Source organism: Myotis myotis, unplaced genomic scaffold (genome assembly GCF_014108235.1).
Source record: "Myotis myotis isolate mMyoMyo1 unplaced genomic scaffold, mMyoMyo1.p scaffold_m19_p_10, whole genome shotgun sequence".
NCBI lineage: Eukaryota > Metazoa > Chordata > Mammalia > Chiroptera > Vespertilionidae > Myotis > Myotis myotis.
In genome coordinates this window covers 2,149,033-2,166,107 of record NW_023416314.1, presented here as the reverse complement: position 1 = coordinate 2,166,107, position 17,075 = coordinate 2,149,033, and the positions used below count along the sequence as shown (strand labels likewise).

The 17,075-nt window shown below is 52.9% G+C and overlaps 2 protein-coding genes across 13 annotated transcripts in view; one reads left to right on the top strand and one right to left on the bottom strand.

Moving 5' to 3' along the window:
- The window catches only part of PCSK7 (proprotein convertase subtilisin/kexin type 7), a 32,457-nt gene extending 22,840 nt beyond the window's left edge, over positions 1–9,617 (bottom strand). For 3 of the 7 annotated variants that reach the window (XR_004970278.1, XM_036324210.1, XM_036324212.1), the window contains exons 1-8: positions 8,864–9,316; positions 7,488–7,622; positions 6,536–7,015; positions 5,084–5,218; positions 4,339–4,504; positions 3,110–3,200; positions 2,221–2,275; positions 1,660–1,798 (exon numbers count right to left, since the gene is read on the bottom strand). Coding sequence is in view for 6 of the 7 variants with exons in the window: in XM_036324210.1 (XP_036180103.1) it covers positions 1,660–1,798; positions 2,221–2,275; positions 3,110–3,200; positions 4,339–4,504; positions 5,084–5,218; positions 6,536–7,003 (1,054 nt within the window). In the remaining variant the exon portion in view is untranslated. The other 4 variants (XM_036324207.1, XM_036324211.1, XM_036324208.1 and 1 more) reach the window with 4 other exon arrangements.
- Positions 9,618–9,868: 251 nt separating this feature from the next.
- The window catches only part of RNF214 (ring finger protein 214), a 59,461-nt gene continuing 52,254 nt past the window's right edge, over positions 9,869–17,075 (top strand). For 2 of the 6 annotated variants that reach the window (XM_036324218.1, XM_036324217.1), the window contains exons 1-4: positions 9,869–9,947; positions 11,270–11,379; positions 14,443–14,488; positions 15,421–15,480. In XM_036324218.1, the coding sequence (XP_036180111.1) occupies positions 11,276–11,379; positions 14,443–14,488; positions 15,421–15,480 (210 nt within the window). In that variant the 5' untranslated portion in view covers positions 9,869–9,947; positions 11,270–11,275. Of the gene's footprint in view, positions 9,948–9,984; positions 10,000–10,082; positions 11,380–14,442; positions 14,954–15,420; positions 15,481–17,075 lie in introns of those variants that run through there. The other 4 variants (XM_036324216.1, XM_036324214.1, XM_036324215.1 and 1 more) reach the window with 3 other exon arrangements.

The following is a 17,075-nucleotide window of genomic DNA, read 5'->3' as shown; positions in this document are numbered from 1 at the left end:
ACACACACACACCAGGATGCAGTCCCCTCACCACAGACACACACACCAGAATACAGTCCCTTCATCACAGACACACACACACCAGGATGCAGTCCCCTCACCACAGACACACACACACCAGGATACAGTCCCCTCACCACAGACACACACACACCAGGATACAGTCCCCTCACCACAGACACACACACACCAGGATACAGTCCCCTCACCACAGACTGACACACACACCAGGATACAGTCCCCTCACCACAGACACACACACACCAGGATGCAGTCCCCTCACCACAGAGTGACACACACACCAGGATACAGTCCCCTCATCACAGAGTGACACACACACCAGGATGCAGTCCCCTCACCACAGACACACACACACCAGGATGCAGTCCCCTCACCACAGACACACACACACCAGGATACAGTCCCCTCACCACAGACACACACACACCAGGATGCAGTCCCCTCACCACAGAGTGACACACACACCAGGATACAGTCCCCTCACCACAGACTGACACACACACACCAGGATACAGTCCCCTCACCACAGACTGACACACACACCAGGATACAGTCCCCTCACCACAGACTGACACACACACCAGGATACAGTCCCCTCACCACAGACTGACACACACACACCAGGATACAGTCCCCTCACCACAGAGTGACACACACACACCAGGATACAGTCCCCTCACCACAGACTGACACACACACCAGGATACAGTCCCCTCACCACAGACACACACACACCAGGATACAGTCCCCTCACCACAGACTGACACACACACACCAGGATACAGTCCCCTCACCACAGAGTGACACACACACACCAGGATACAGTCCCCTCACCACAGACTGACACACACACCAGGATACAGTCCCCTCACCACAGACACACACACACCAGGATACAGTCCCCTCACCACAGACTGACACACACACCAGGATACAGTCCCCTCATCACAGACACACACACACCAGGATGCAGTCCCCTCACCACAGAGTGACACACACACCAGGATACAGTCCCCTCACCACAGACTGACACACACACACCAGGATACAGTCCCCTCACCACAGACTGACACACACACACCAGGATACAGTCCCCTCACCACAGACTGACACACACACCAGGATACAGTCCCCTCACCACAGACACACACACACCAGGATACAGTCCCCTCACCACAGACTGAAACACACACCAGGATACAGTCCCCTCACCACAGACACACACACACCAGGATGCAGTCCCCTCACCACAGAGTGACACACACACCAGGATACAGTCCCCTCACCACAGACTGACACACACACACCAGGATACAGTCCCCTCACCACAGACACACACACACACCAGGATACAGTCCCCTCACCACAGACTGACACACACACACACCAGGATGCAGTCCCCTCACCACAGAGTGACACACACACCAGGATACAGTCCCCTCACCACAGACTGACACACACACCAGGATACAGTCCCCTCACCACAGACTGACACACACGCCAGGATACAGTCCCCTCACCACAGACTGACACACACACCAGGATGCAGTCCCCTCAACACAGAGTGACACACACACCAGGATGCAGTCCCCTCACCACAGGCACATGCACACGCACAGGGAAGCAGAGGGTTGCTACCTATGGTGACCGTGTAGATGGAATTGGCGTAGCCGTCATAGTTGCAGTTGTCGTTGTGCTGGCCCCCATTGCCACTCGCCACCACAAAGATGCTCCCGAAGCCCTGGCGGCCAGCGATCACCCCATGCTGCAAGGCGGCCTGAGGAGCAAGAAGCCCGGCAATCAGTTGGGAAACTCAGACCTCCTCCTTCCCTACTAGCTGCCCTGTCCTCCCCTCTAGAACGGCGCACAGCCCAGCGGCACTGGGCCAGGGAAGGGGGTTAAGGTGGACACAAGAAGAGGAGGCACCTGGTAGTTAAGCAGTTGCTGATGGATGCACTCTGTTCTCCAGAAATGGAGAGTCATCTGAAAGCCTGTTCTATTTCTCTCAAAACCTGTGACTGCCCCACCCCCCCTCCTCTCCCCAGTTAGGAGTGCTGTTCCGAAAGGGGGTGGCTGGGTCAGATGGCACAGGCCTACCCCTGCAGACGGGGTGGGGTGAGAGGGAGCGACCTGCAGTGTCCTACAACTGAACGGAGAGTGTGCCCTGGGTCTCCTCCAGGCTTCCTGCAGGTCAGGTACCTTTCCAAGCTGATGAGGGCCATCCACTGTCTTCCCGTCATCATCTGGGCCCCAGCTGTGGAGAAACACCAGAGGGAGAGCCGGAGCCAGGCTGTGGCGCCCTCCCAGGCCCCCAGGCTCGGCTGCCACCCCTGCCTGGGCTCCCACTCTCCTCTCAAGGTTCCAGTTCAGGCCTCCCATGATGAAAGGTCAGAAGGGTCGCAGGTTCAGCCCCCATTCCAAAGTGCAAGAGAGAAGTATGTGCTGAGGTTCTTTCCCTTGGAAACTTTCCCAATTGAGGACTACTTTAACCTGCTCCTAAAAATCCTTTCTTAGGTCCCAGGAAGCAGGAGACAGGACATCATGGACAGGGACAGGGGGCACCCTCTCCTGATTTGGGATCTATGACTAGGCCTGACGGAAGAGCATCTACAGGACTCTATTCCTTCTCCAAGAGGAAATGACACTGTGGATGCCATGGATTTACGGAGGTGCTGGCTAGGGAGAACAGGTGTCCTCAGTGCTATGGGGCAGCCCAATCTGCTTCTCTTTAATCTCACCCGACCCCACCAAAACCACAACCTGAAGCTGCAGGTGTGCTTGTGTGCAGGGCAAGGGGACTGGTGCTGGGGAGAGGAAAGCCCACTTGCTCCCAGAGACCGATGAGCTTATAAACAGCTGGTGCACTCCTCATGTGGCAACCTGATGATTGGGGTGACATGAAGCTTAAGACTAAGAACCCAGTGGCTAGGGATCTGGAGAAATGAGGGCAATGGGCTGATAGGCTGAACCCACGGAGGAGACCCCTGCTGGAACCTGCCGGTGTCGGCTCATTTTGCTGTTCTTTTGTTGGAGAATTAGTCTCAGGTGTCCAAGCCTCTGGCCTCTCACCTGTGCCTGGCTGTCTCACCTGCAACTGTAGATGTCATTGATCTGATAGTGCTTGTTGAACGCCACAGCCTCCATGCTGTCTGTCAGGGGTCCATCTAGTAACCGGATACCTAGGCAGCAAAGGCCACATTAGCTCCTCAAGAATGCTCGTCCCGAGATGGGGACCTAGAGGGTGGGGAGCCATATGTGGACAGTTACTTTTCCCTCTAAGTGCGCTTGTGTTCTTTATACCATGTGTATGTACCTATCCTAAAATACTTTTTAAATATAATGCTAAATCTTAGACTTTAAGGATCATGGGATCTGATGGGAAAGGCATAGGGCAGAATGTAGGTAACCAAGTTTCCCTATTTGCATCCTTAATCATGTAAAACACGGGTGTGGTGCTTGACACATAGAAGGTGCTCAATAAAAGGTACCCGTTACCATCAACTACTCCCATGTATGCCTAATTTCACCTCTACAATGGGTGGTCACGTCCTGGTGACGATGTAGGGACCAATGGGGCTTTCAGAAGGGATTTGGACCCTGAAGGCTTCTTGCTCCCCCCGTAGTCTCATTTACAGAGGGCTGCTGCCCTCTGCTGGAGTACAGGGGGAACACACCCAATTTACTGGGTTCTAAGCATTTGAGGATCATGGAGAGGGCTTCCTCACTCATTCCCTTCACCCTCTGCTTGATGGACAAAGCCTGAGAGGTGAAGGAGCCACAGAGCCACCCCCGAGTGAAGGCCAGGGCTTCTCAGACCTCTTGAAAGGATGGAGAGCAGACAGCGACCATCACAAGGGTTGCGAGCTTGGGAACTGGAGAGCTGGGAGAGGAGCCTCCACAGACACATGGGGTCAAGGAGGAAGGGCAGATGAGAAGGTGTTTGGTAAATTGCAAATACAAGTATAGCACAGATAAGTAAAGGAGGTATCATTGTAATGAGTTGGGGTACAACCAAGATCAGAAAAAGGGAAGAGGCAACTGAGTAGGTGGGACTGGCCTCCATCCCGCATCAAGAGCATTCCCACATTTAGCTTTTTTATATGGCGGGGTTTGCTGCTAAATGCATGCCTAAAACACCGCTGCATTGAAAAAAATACCAGTGAACTGATTCGTCCTATAGACCTTTATTTTAAGCTTACCCTTTGTTCTATGCTGTGTGTGTTGAGGGTAGGACAGGCAGTACACAGCCAGGGGCTGGGGTAGGGAATGAAGACTGCTATCACAGGGGAGACCGACCGAGGCTGGACTGGAAGGTACCTGCTACGCGGCTCCCATATGCCACTCCCACTGCGCAGAAGCTGTTGTTAGGCACCGCAGCAATCTCTCCCGCACATCGAGTGCCATGATGGTTGCCATTCTCCACATCCGGGTGGGGCATGGGGTCAGGGTCATTAGAGTTGAGGTCATAGCTGCCCTCAGGGCTCTGAAACATTGTGCGGGAGCAACATGTGGTCACTCACTGGTTCTAAGAGGTCAGATCTTAGAGCTCAGAGAGAGAGGGGAGTTTGGGCTCCAACTCAGGGCAGCAAGACCATCTCTCTCTGAAAACCACATGGGCTACAAGGTAAGAGGCAGGACCCCGGGGCAAAACTGAAAAATGCCACCATTCTTAGAAAACTTCTCTCTTGTCCATTATAGAAATGTGTGCAGAAAACTGCCCCACCACTTGGAAACCTGGGATAAAAACGATGTAGGGCTACCCAAAGGCCAGGGTTAGAGAGGAGGTGCTGGAGAGGGTAATTGCCTAGGGCTCTACTCCTTCTTCCCAGGGCAGGGAGCTGACCTGGGCAGTATCCCCTGGGACCCTCTCCCTTATTGAGATAGAGCCACTCCACGTCTTAACTGCCAGTCTGGAGTGCTGGCTGGGGAAGGAGAAGATGAAGAACACCATCCCATCAGGCCCTTTTGTTTGGCTCTTAGACCTCTAAGAAAGGGGACGAGCTTGAGGCAATACGAAGGAGGTGAGAAATGGGGGTGGGAGGGGTCACCCTGGGCCACTCACATAGTTGGGTGCAATATCCTGGATGGTGTGTTCCACTCCGTCATCCACTACCACCACAGTCACCCCTCGCCCCGTCACGTTGCGTTCCCATACACCTGTCACGTTGATGTCCCTGCCGGGGCTCCGCCGGTTATTCTGCAGGACAGACAGGGTCAGGAACTGTGTCAGAGCCTTGGAAATCCAGGGACAGATAGCACAGCTCCAGTGATGCACAGTGAAGCTAGCGGCCCCTTTCTCCTCTTGGCTGCCATTGAAGAGCCAGAAAGAGTTTGTGTACCAATAGGTCCAGGTGGGGGCGGAGTCAAGGAGGGACAAGTGAGAGCTTTGCCACCATCTAGGTCTCCAGGAAAGGGTGGCAGCATTCATGGGCAATAAAGATGAATGGTAGGGTGTGGGTGGGGCAGGCTAGAAGGGGTCACTGGGGGAAATAGAGAACATATGTAATACTTTCAATAATAAAGATTTAAAAAATATAGATGAAATGGTGGCTAGGCTTAAGGTTGGCTAGTACAATTACTATGCTCCATAATGTATATTATGTTAACACTAGAGGCCCAGTGCACGAATTTGTGCACAGGTGGGGTCCCTCGGCCTGGCTGGTGATGGGGGCTGATGGGGGGGGCGGCCTGCTGGGGGAAGGGACTCACGGGAGGTTGGCCCCAGCAGCAAGCTAACCAACGGCCGATTCCATAAGGAATCGGGCTCCCTCCTCCCTCCTGTCTGGGTCCGAGGTGTGGGTGAACCAGATTTGGGGCTGCCAGGGTCATTCCAGTTGTTAGGTCCTAAAGGTCGCTTAGGCTTTTATATATATAGATTATATAATGTTAGTAGTTAACACTATAAAGTGTTGATCATGTGTTAGGGACACACATGTTAATTCATTTATCCTTACTACCTCTACAAGAGGTACTTTTAAAATCTCCCAAAAATCAAATCAAATCAAATCTCCCATTTATAGAGAAGGAAACTGAGGCACAGAGAGGTTAGGCAGCTCGCCCAAAGGCACATTCTAGTAAGTGACAGAGCTGGAACTTGGGCCCAGGCAGCCTGGCCCCAGCACCCAGGCCCTGACCACTGCAGCCCCCTGGCTCTCTAGAGATGAGCACAGGGAAGATGGCGCCCGAGGAAGAAACACACCACCGAAGCCCACAGACTCTCTCTCCAGGCAAGCTGGAAAGTCATACAGTCAGCGTTCACTAAAGAATCGGATAGCCCTGGTCGGGTAGCTCAGTTGGTTAGTGTTGTCCAGATACATCAAGGTGGTGTTTAGCTCCCTGGTCAGGGCACATACGAGAGTCAACCAATGAATGCATAAATAAACGGAACAACATACTGATATTTCTCTCTCTCAAATCAATAAAATAAATGAAGTAATTAATTGCTATTTTTAAAAGAGAATTGGATATCCAGAACCTACCCATCTGAAGCTGGAAACTGTAGGGCTGGACTTACCAGGTGCCACTGCTGTGGGTATTTGGGGTCATTGAAGTGGACGCTGCGCTTGGCTCGCTTTAGCAGTTTCTGCTCTGAGTGCCAGTGCACAGCTTCATGTCTGGCTAACACGGCCTCCGCCTGCTGCCGGATGGCCTCTACCTGCTGGTCTGACTGGTGCCCAGCTGGTTGGACAAAGAGGTAGTGCCCCTGGAGCTCCCCGATGCGCCCAGCATTCACCAGTCCTGCTGCCTGGGCCAAGGCATCTGCCTTTTGCTCCAGAGTCTCCTCCTGCCCCTTGCCTTCCAGGTTGCCCAGATGCACAGCCCAACTCAGCGCCCCTGGGCTCTGGGCCTCAGGCCCACCTGTCCCTGCCAGGCCCATGACCCAGGGAACCAGTAAGAAGAGTCCAGCTAATTCCAGCCAGAGGCAAGTGGGCAGGCCCAGAGGGGCATCCAAATGTGGCACTTTCTGCCTCCCCTTCCGCATCAGAACAGTAGGCTGCAAAGAGAAAGGACATGGGAGATCAGAGAGCTGAGAACTGCAGCACCTCAGAGGGGACGGAGCCATCAGGGCACAACTGGAAACCCCAATCTGCTCCTTTCTAATGAGGAAACACGTGATCCCCTCTTTGTATTCAAATTTATCTCAACCAACAGGGATAGGCGCCCAGGTGGAGTGTTGGCCAGAACTAGGCCCAGCGAGCACCTCCATGGCGCAATGGACCAATGCCCGCCTCACTAGGTAACCAAGCAGCACATCCAGTGCTAACAGGCTCCACGCTGCTGTTTCCCAGTGTTGCCATCAAAAGGGCTCAAAAGTCCTATCACTCCCACCAAGTACTGGCAGAATCATGACTGTTCTTTAGAAGAGACCCTCCTCCCTTATTTAGAGAGGACAAGAATCTTTCCCCAGCTGACTTCTCTGCCAGTTGCCCTCAGGGCTAACTCCCTGCAGCGGGGCCCGTTCCCACCTGGACTCTACACGAGGCTGAGCTCCTGGTCTGGCTAACCACTGCATGCTCATTTTGTGCAACTGGAGAAAACGCATCACTTTCACGGTGAGTTCTGCTGACTCTGAGCACAGATTGCAGACCCGTGGATGGACCCTGAGAAAAAAAGAAATGGTGTCCTCCCAAGCCCAGTGGAGCAAACAGAGGCTCACCATGAACTCCAGGACCTGTCACCAAAGAAACTGGCCAACCATCAGGTATCATTTCCCGGGACCTCAAATAAGGCACAGACTGGAACAGAACTGGGACAGGAAGGCCAAGTTGGTGCAGAACCAGAAACTCTACTTCTTGTCCTCACAGCGTACCACACTCTCTTCCCTCTTTTCCTCCCAGAGGCCTAGAAGAGGGCTTGTACTGTGACCAAAACTCCACAACTGACCGGTGTGGCTCAGTTGGTTGAGGGTGGTCCCATGCACCAAGAGGTCCCTGCTTCAATTCCCGGTCAGGGCACATGCCCAAGTTGCAGGCTCAATCTCCAATAGGAGGCTTGCAGGAGGCACTAAAAAAAAAAGCCCTGACTGGTTTGGCTAAATGGATAGAGTGTCGGCCTGCGGCCTGCGAGCTGAAGGGTCCCAGGTTGATTCTGGCCGAGGGCACATGCCTGGGTTGCAGGCTTGATCCCGGTGGCGGTGTGTGCAGGAGGCAGCCAATCAACGATTCTCTCTCATCAGTGATGTTTCTATCTCTTCCTCTCTAAAATCAATAAAATATATTTTTTAAAAAAAGTAGGTAGCAATGCTTCCTAGAAGTCGAGGTGGCAGCTAACTTCCTGGTTTCCGTATCTGAAGGGGGCCAGGGGAAGTGAGAGTGGGCAGGAGGCAGGGGAAATGGGGAAAACCTGAGAATGCCAAGGAAGCTGCACAGGCATCAGGGCGAGTGGGCGGCCGGGAGAGAAGGAATGCCTGCAGCCAGCACTAAAGGGCGGCCCCGGTCGCCAGCTCAGCAGGGCGGCCTGGAGGTGAAGGCGCAGGCTTCCACCTGGCCGCGCCACCCGTGGTGTGGCGGAAGGGCCGGGCGAGAACTGGCGGGCTACGCTGGGACAGGACAGGTGAGTGGGTGCCCGGCGCGGGTGCATCTGTGCGTGGCTGGGCCCCCTGGAAGCCTCTGCCCCCGCTGGTGGGGCGCGGAGGCAAAGCCGAGCACTCGCTCAGATGCCAAAGGGGTCGGACTCAACACAGGACAGAAAAGTGGGTGCTTTCCCAGTCTCTCTGGCGGGGGGGGGGGGGGGGGGGGTTGGCCTCTAACACTCCCTCCACATCTCCTCTCCGCTCCCGAGGCTCTCCCAGTGCTCCCCGCCCCAGCAGCCCCAGGATCCCCGGGGCCTGGCCGGTGCGCACATCCACGAAGTAAGACAGAAGCCGTTCGTCCGCCGATAGGGTCACACCCAGGCAGGCTCCTTCCGTCCCGGAGGTGCAGGTGCCCGGTCAGCCCGTCCTTCCCTCCGGCAGAGTGCCCTGCCCCCAGGCTGCCCGGAAAGAACCGGGTACCCCCGACAGCAGGGCTTAGCCTCACTCAACTGGGGGCGCAGCCTGACAGCTCCCCGGTGCGGGAGAGGCAACACGGCAGCCAGTCCGGTGCCGCTCCCCACACTGTCCTCCGGCCCGTGCGCGCCCGGGACCCCGCGCCCCGCCACAAGCGCCTCGCCCCAAGGGGACCGCGCGGGGCGGGCTCCAGGGTCCGGCGCCCGGCTCCCGGGCGCTCCCGCCGGACTGAAGGCGCCCCGTGCAGCGCCCTCGCCCTCGGACCCGGCGACCCGCTCCGGGCCCCCGACTTCAAGCTCCGCCCCCACCGAGCTCCAACTCACCGGCGCGGCCCGCCGCCTCCCCGCGGAAACTCGCGGCTTCCCGGGCGCCCGAGCCCGTGACAGCGGCGTCACTTCCGCCCGGCGCCACAGCCAACCAGCGCGGGCGCGGCCGCAGCCGCCGGAGCGAGGGCCGCCCCTCGGGTCCCTCCCGGGAGCAGCGCGCGCCGCCTCCAGCCCCCGGGCCTCTCCCAGGCGGTCTCCCCGGAGGCGTCGTCTTCCCCATGATGTTCCCTGGAAAGGGCATCTCGGGGGCGACCTTCACAAGCACCTCGTTCCTCTCCTCAGACGGCCGTGGTCCCACAGTCCCTGAGTCCCCCTAGAGCGGCCCCTCCACGCGCCTCCTTCCTTCTCGCGACAGCGTCTCCCCCCTCCTCGCGTCCCTGCGTCCCTGCCAGTCCGCCTGTGGCTGAGGGGCTCCCGCACGGCCGCGTCCCCTCGGCGGTGCCGGCTCTGGCCGCCAGGGGGCGCCGTCGGGGGCGGCCGGACGCCCGCGCCGCTCCTCCCGCGCCGCGCCCCGCCCCCTCCTCTCGCGCCGCCGGAAGTGGGAGGTGCGCCGCCGCCAGCGCTCGGCCCTCCCCCGAGGCCCGGCCGCCCCCTCCCCCGCTCCGCCCGCTCAGGTGCGTCCCGTCCCTCCCCCCATTCCTTCCCGGGGGCGCGGAGCCCAAGGGGGTGCGGGTCGGCGCGCGGGCCGGGGGGCGACGCGGGGGGCGGGAGGCGAGTGGGGGGCGTGGAGGCGCCGGGAGCTGCGAGTGGGGGTCCTGGCCTAGGAGGGTGGCGGGGGCTGCCCGCGGGGTGCGGGCCGAGGCGAAGGTGCGGAGGCGCCGTGCCCGAGGGAGCCGCCGGCTGAGCGGGCTGGAGGGCGGCGGGGGCCACCCGGCGCTGCCTCCACCCATTGTCCCTTCGCGGCCGCCCCCGAGGACCGTCGCTCCCGCCGTGGCCGCCTCGGCGGCGGTCGCCCGGGTTGCGGTGCGGGGCGCCCCCACCCGGCCCTTCTGCGTGGACTCGCAGGCGGGACCGTGCCCGTGGTTTTGTCTGCGGCCCCCGGCGGTGTTGGGGCGGGAGGCGTCACCTGAGGGAGCGGTAATGGCGACTTGGGGGCCCATTTTCTCCGAGGGCCTTTGTGTAGCGGGGGAAACTGAGGCACGGGGCTCTCTGGCTTGTGCCCGAGGTGTGGGCGCAGCAGTCCCCAGACCTGCCCTACGGGCTCTTGTGATAACTATTAAAATCAATTAAGGAATCTAAACTAGCCCGATGTTACATACCCTCCCCCATTTATTTTTCCCCATAGCGGGCCATGAGTTTGTCTTGCCACATGAAAGATGACCTTTCGATCAAAGAACGTCATCTGTCCCTGTTCCCCTTACTTGGCTCACCCTGTTTTCAGCTCATTTTCGTTCGGGGTAACCCAGGTCCCACCCCTTTGCGCCCTTTCCTGTCCGTGGTTATCACTGACCCCTCCGTGGAGCGCGCCCCGAGCGGAAAGCTACTTGGGCTGCCCAAATCAGCATCGCTTTCCCCTGAAACTTCTCTTACATTAACGGAGGATGCTTCTAATGTAACAGCAAGAAAATGATTTAAACACGATATTGTTGGTAATCGGGCCAAAAATTGCATCCTTTGTAAATGATACTGGGCAAGGTAGGTGCGTGGGCCATTGGAAAGCTCCCTGGCTCTGGCTGGATGCTGTAAATGACTGCATTTCTGCCAAGAGCTTTGCACCGACTCCGAGGTGTTTTCATACCTACGGTGGGTCCAGGGGACTGGTTCGCTGGGACCTGTTTGCCCAGGATGGCTTTAAGGCCGGGGCTATAGAGTCAATACGCGCGTGTTCTCCAGCCACCTTCGTTCCTTTCCCGGAAAAACTGTGTTGTGAGGGCGGAAGAACACTTGTTTTTAAAATTGGAAACTTGTAGCCTGTCGTTTGTTTCTGGATGTGCAGAGCACGATGGCGGCGTCCGAGGTCGCCGGTGTGGCCAGTGCCCCCAACCCCCCGGAGTCCTCTGGTCTGTGCGCTTCCAAATCAGAAGAAGGCCTGCTAGATGGTCTAAGGTAACGCATGGGTTCTTGGCGGGGAGACGGGGTGAAGGGCCTCGTGGAAGGGTAGCTGGTCTTTCCTCCTTTTGGTTCTAGTAGCCTGCACTAGCTTGAGCTTTTTAAAGGTAAGGACCAGCCCTAACCGGTTTGGCGCAGTGGATAGAGCGTCCGCCTGCGGACTGCAGGGTCCCAGGTTCGATTCCGGTCAAGGGCAGGTGCCTTGGTTGCGGGCATATCCCCAGTGGGGGTTGTGCAGGAGGCAGCTGATCAATGTTTCTCTCTCATTGATGTTTCTGACTCTCTATCCCTCTCCCTTCCTCTCTGTAAAAAAATCAATAAAATATATTTAAAAAAATAAATAAATAAAGGTAAGGACTAGCTGATCTATGTTTGTATTTCCAACAGTGTCTGACCACACGCTAAATATTTGTTGACAGAATACAGGTGGTGAGACTCATCCAAAAGTGAGAATTATTTCCTCATTCTATCCTACATGGATTATATGTTCACTTAAGTACATGTTTATTATTATACACATGTATATTCACATATACATCTTCTATGTAGCACATATACTCATAGGTACATGTGTCCATACAGTTATATGTGTGTGTGTGTATATCTGTGTCGGTAGATAGCTTTGGTAATATGGCTTACTGCTTCATGTATATATTTTGCCTTCCGTCTGAACTCTTGAGGGAAGGGATTATGATTACCCAACCTTCTATCTTACATGCTTGGCACAGTGTATGTACAGGGTTGTACTAAATTGACTATATAGTCTACGTCAGCTTTTTTTCTACAGTACCTAGGACTTAATACAATATATAACACTGTACTAACAGCTTTATATATATTAACACATTTAATCCTCCCAACAATACCAGGAGGTAGGTGCTAATATTATTATTCCCATTTACAGGTGAGGAAACAGACACAGAGAGGTTAGTAACTTGCCCAAGGTTACCAAACTATGTCGGAGTCAGGGCTTGAACCCAGGCTTGTCTGGTTCCAGTAAATGTTTGTTTAAATGAACAGAAGTTTGCTAGTGAATGGCTAATGGGGCAAATGTTAAGTAAGCCTAACTATAAACTTGGATCTTCATTTTATAAATAAAATCAGCCACATACTATTAGTAATGATATTACCAGTTAAGGTGTATCGGGTGTTTACTATGTGCCAGGCACTATACTAAACACTTCAGAAACATTGTCTCATGTAATCCTCACAGTAATTGTAATAGGTAGGTAATATTATTTCTGTTTTTAAAATGAAGTTAAGTAATTTGCCCAGAGTCAAACAATTGCTAAATAACAGAGTCAGGATTCCATCCAGACACTACACATGCCCAATTTGTAATTGGGTGCCCCCTTGCCCCTCAGTTAACTCCCAGCAAGGAATCAGCTTGGAGTATTTATAAAGGTTTTCATAATGCAAGATGCTCTCTGTTGTTTTATTTTGAACAGCAAGTACTATTAAGGAAAGCAAGGATAGTGACCTGATGCCTCCTTCTAGTGTGCGGTGCTTAAGGGCATCAGTTGACAAAACCGGTTTTAATAAAAGGAAAAGAAATTTAACACAGATTTAGTCATTATTCCTGGATGAAAAATTTATAGTTGTGAATGTTGGATATCATTGTAAATAGGTTTTAAAGATCTCTTTAAAAACCACTATGTTGCCCTGGTTGGTGTTGCTCAGTGCTTAGAGTGTTGGCCGGCATGTGCACCAAAGGGTGGCAGGTTTGGTATTTAGACAAGGGCACATACTTGGGTTGCAGGTTCGATCCCTGGCCCTGGTCGGGGGGCATGCAGGAGGCAACCAATCTCTCTCCCTCCCTCTCTTTCTCCTCTTCCTTCTCCTTCTCCTTCCCTCCCCACCTTTTCCTCCCTTCTTTTCTTTCTGAAAGTCAATGGAAAGAATATTCTTAGGTGAGGATTAATAAACAACAACAACAAAAACACAATATGTTAAGTGTCTGTGATACACAGTAAAACAACTATCCCAGTGTTGCACATGTATGTACTTGTCTGGGATAAAATTTCTAATGACAGCTTCAGTTTTGGATTCAAAAGTGTTTGTATTTCACACAGCTTGAAGTGAAGATTCTATGCTCTGGAAAACTTGAAGAACCTAAAAAGTGGTTCTGCTCAGAGATCTGTATAATGAGTTTGAGAGAAAATTATTTTTGTGAAACATAAGAGTGGAATAAAAACTATTTCTAAATTGATATTTTATTAAAATATATGTAACTAAATTAATGCATGTAACTAAATGAAATATTCTAACTAGCATTAAGCTATTTCCTCCGTATCCCTAAAGGTTATTCAACTTCACCCTCAAAGATTTTTGGAATTTTACGCCGAAACCGGTTTGGCTCAGTGGATAGAGCGTCGGCCTGTGGACTGAAGGGTCCCGGGTTCGATTCCGGTCAAGGGCATGTACGTGGGTTGCGGGCACATCCCCAGTAGGAGGTGTGCAGGAGGCGGCTAATCGATGTTTCTCTCTCATCGATGTTTCTGGCTCTCTATCTCTCTCCCTTCCTCTCTGTAAAAAGTCAATAAAATATATTAAAAAAAAAAAAAAAAAAGATTTTTGGAATTTTAGTCACTTATGTGTCATCATTTACTGGAGACTGTCTCTAGAACCTAGGTTCTTTTTTAAAAAAATATATTTTTTATTGACTTGAGAGAGAGAGGAAGGGAGAGTGCGAGAAACATCCATGTGAGAGAAAAGCATTGATGGACTGCCTCCTGCATGCACCCACCGGGGATCAAGCCCAAAACCTGGGCATGTGCCCTGACTGGGAATTGAACCAGCAACCTTTCCGTTGCACTGGATGTCGCTCAACCAACTGAGCCACACCAGCCGGGGCCAGAACCCAGGTTCTTAACCACCAAGCGGTATTCCCTGCATGTGGGAGGAAATCACTGGATAGAAAGGAAGTTCCTTTTCTTTTGATAATTTGAGGGGTTGTATAGTCCAGTTTTGTTCTTTTAGTGGTTATGTTAGAAGTATTGCATATTTAACCCTCTTTAAGACTGGGTGAAGAGAGAACCTTTTTGTCTTGTGTTTTGGTAGCCCCAAAGACCCTGCACAGAAGCACAAGAACTCACCTCTGTCGAGTGTAAGTAGCCAAACGATAACCAAGGAGAATAACAGAAATGTCCATTTGGAACAACCAGAGCAGAATCCTGGTTCGTCAGCAGGTGACACCTCAGCAGCGCACCAGGCGGTTTTAGGAGAAAACTTGATAGCCACAGCCCTTGGTCTTTCTGGCGGTGGGTCTCAGTCTGATTTGAAGGACGTGGCCAGCACAGCAGGAGAGGAGGGGGATCCGTGCCTCCGGGAGAGCCTCCATCCTGTCACTCGGTCTCTTAAGGCAGGGGGCCATGCAAAGCAACTTGCCTCCGGGAATTGTCCTGAAGAGAAGTCCCCACAAGCCTCCATCCTAAAGGAAGGGAGCAGGGACACAGGCTTGGATTTCCGACCTGTAGTACCTCCAGCAAATGGGGTTGAAGGAGTCAGAGTGGATCAGGATGATGATCAGGATAGCTCTTCCCTGAAGCTTTCTCAGAACATTGCTGTACAGGTCAAGTATCAAGTTTCTACTATATCAATGGAATTTGGGGTTTTTTTTTGTTTTTTGAGGGAAGAGACATTTCTTCATGGTTGGTGGAGACTACTCTTTATCATTTTTTTACTGGCAGCTGTCATACTATTTCCATTTGGTGCTATGTAATGGCTTCATCCTGGTGTTCAAGAAATAGTAAAGCCAGGAGCCATTGCCTAATTGTGGTGACTAGGAACCTGACAGTCTCCATATACTGTCTCACTGATAATGAAGAGTGTAGCCTCTGCACCTGGGTGTTCTGGGGGATAAGTGCTTCCTGCAGGGTGCATGTCAGCGTCCATTTGGCAGAGCTGCGGTGCTGCTCTTGCTGTGCAGCCAACACGTTAGCCTCTTCGTTGCACAGATTTTACGTGAAAGTATGAGAGCAATTCTCCCTCTTCAAATGCCACTGACCAGTTCTGAATATGCTGTTTCTGTCTTTGTAGACTGACTTTAAGACGGCTGATTCAGAAGTAAACACAGATCAAGATATTGAAAAGAATCTGGTAAGTCTTTGAACTGTCATTGTTAATATATGAAAGCATTAACGCAGAAAATCCAGAGTCATTTGATCTCAGTCAGAAAAGATGCAGGAGCCTCCTTTATAAAATTCCCAACATTAGTTAGCTAACTTCTACTTGATCACTTCCAGAGATGGGAAGCTTACTGCTCACAAAGCAGCCTGTTGCATTTTTATTTTCATTATTTTACTTAATTAATTTATTTTTTAAAATATATTTTTATTGATTTCAGAGAGGAAGGAAGCGGGAGAGAAAGATAGAAACATCAATGATGAGCCCTAACCAATTTGGCTCAGTAGATAGAGCATCGGCCTGCGGACTCAAGGGTCCCAGGTTTGATTCCGGTCAAGGGCATGTACCTCGGTTGCGGGCACATACCCAGTGGGGAGTGTGCAGGAGGCAGCTAATCGATGTTTCTCTCTCATCAATGTTTCTGACTCTCTCTATCCCTCTCCCTTCCTCTCTGTAAAAAAAATCAATAAAATATATTAAAAAAAAAAGAAAAAAGAAAAGAAACATCAATGATGAGAGAGAATCATTGATCAACTGCCTCCTGCACAGCCCCCACTGGGGATCGAGCCCACAACCTAGGCATGTGCCCTTGACTGGAATCGAACCAGGGACCCTTCAGTCTGCAGGCCAATGCTCTACCCACTGAGCCAAAATGGCTAGGGCATGTTGCATTTTTAAAATAGCTCTTATTGTGAGATCTCATTCTGGGGTGAGGACAGAACCTCTAAAACTTGTTATAATTTTTCCTGGAGTTATCCTATCTAATAAAAGAGAAACATGGTAATTAGCATACGACCGCTACCCTTCCCATTTGCTAATCAGGGCGATACGCAAATTAACTGCCAGCCAAGATGGCGCCTGGCAGCCAGGCAGCTTAAAGTGAACATGAGGCTTGCTTGCTTTAGTGATGGAGGACTCCAACCTTCCCTGCCTGCCGCTGCTGGCCTCTGAGCTGCAACTCTAAGCAACTATGTTACAAATATAGAAGCTAAACAAAACCCCAGAAACCTGCTTTAGTTGGCCAGGCTTCAGCCAGCAGGATCGCAATATTGTTTCAAATACAGAAAGTAAACAAAGGCCAGAAACCTGCTTTCAGCAGCGGAGGCCTAAGAGCTGGAGCCAAGCCTCAGAGCTAAAGCTGGCCCAGAATAAAAGAAAAAAAGGAGCGGTTGGAGCTTCAGTCATCCGCCAGCCTGAAAACAGCCCTCAGCCCCTCACCCAGACTGGCCAGGCACCCCAGTGGGGACCCCCACCCTGAAGGGTGTGTGACCAGCTGCAAACAGCCACCAGCCCCTCACCCAGGCTGGCCAAGCACCCCAGTGGGGACCCTCACCCTGAAGGGTGTGTGACCAGCTGCAAACAGCCATCAACCCCTCACCCAGGCTGGCCAGGCACCCCAGTGGGGACCCCCACCCTGATCCAGGACACCCTTCAGGGCAAACCAGCCGGCCCCCACCCGTGCACCAGGCCTCTATCCTATATAGTAAAAGGGTAATATGCCTCCCAGCACCGGGATCAGCGGAGCTGAGAGGCATCCCGGCACCGGGATCAGCGTGACGGGGCAGTGC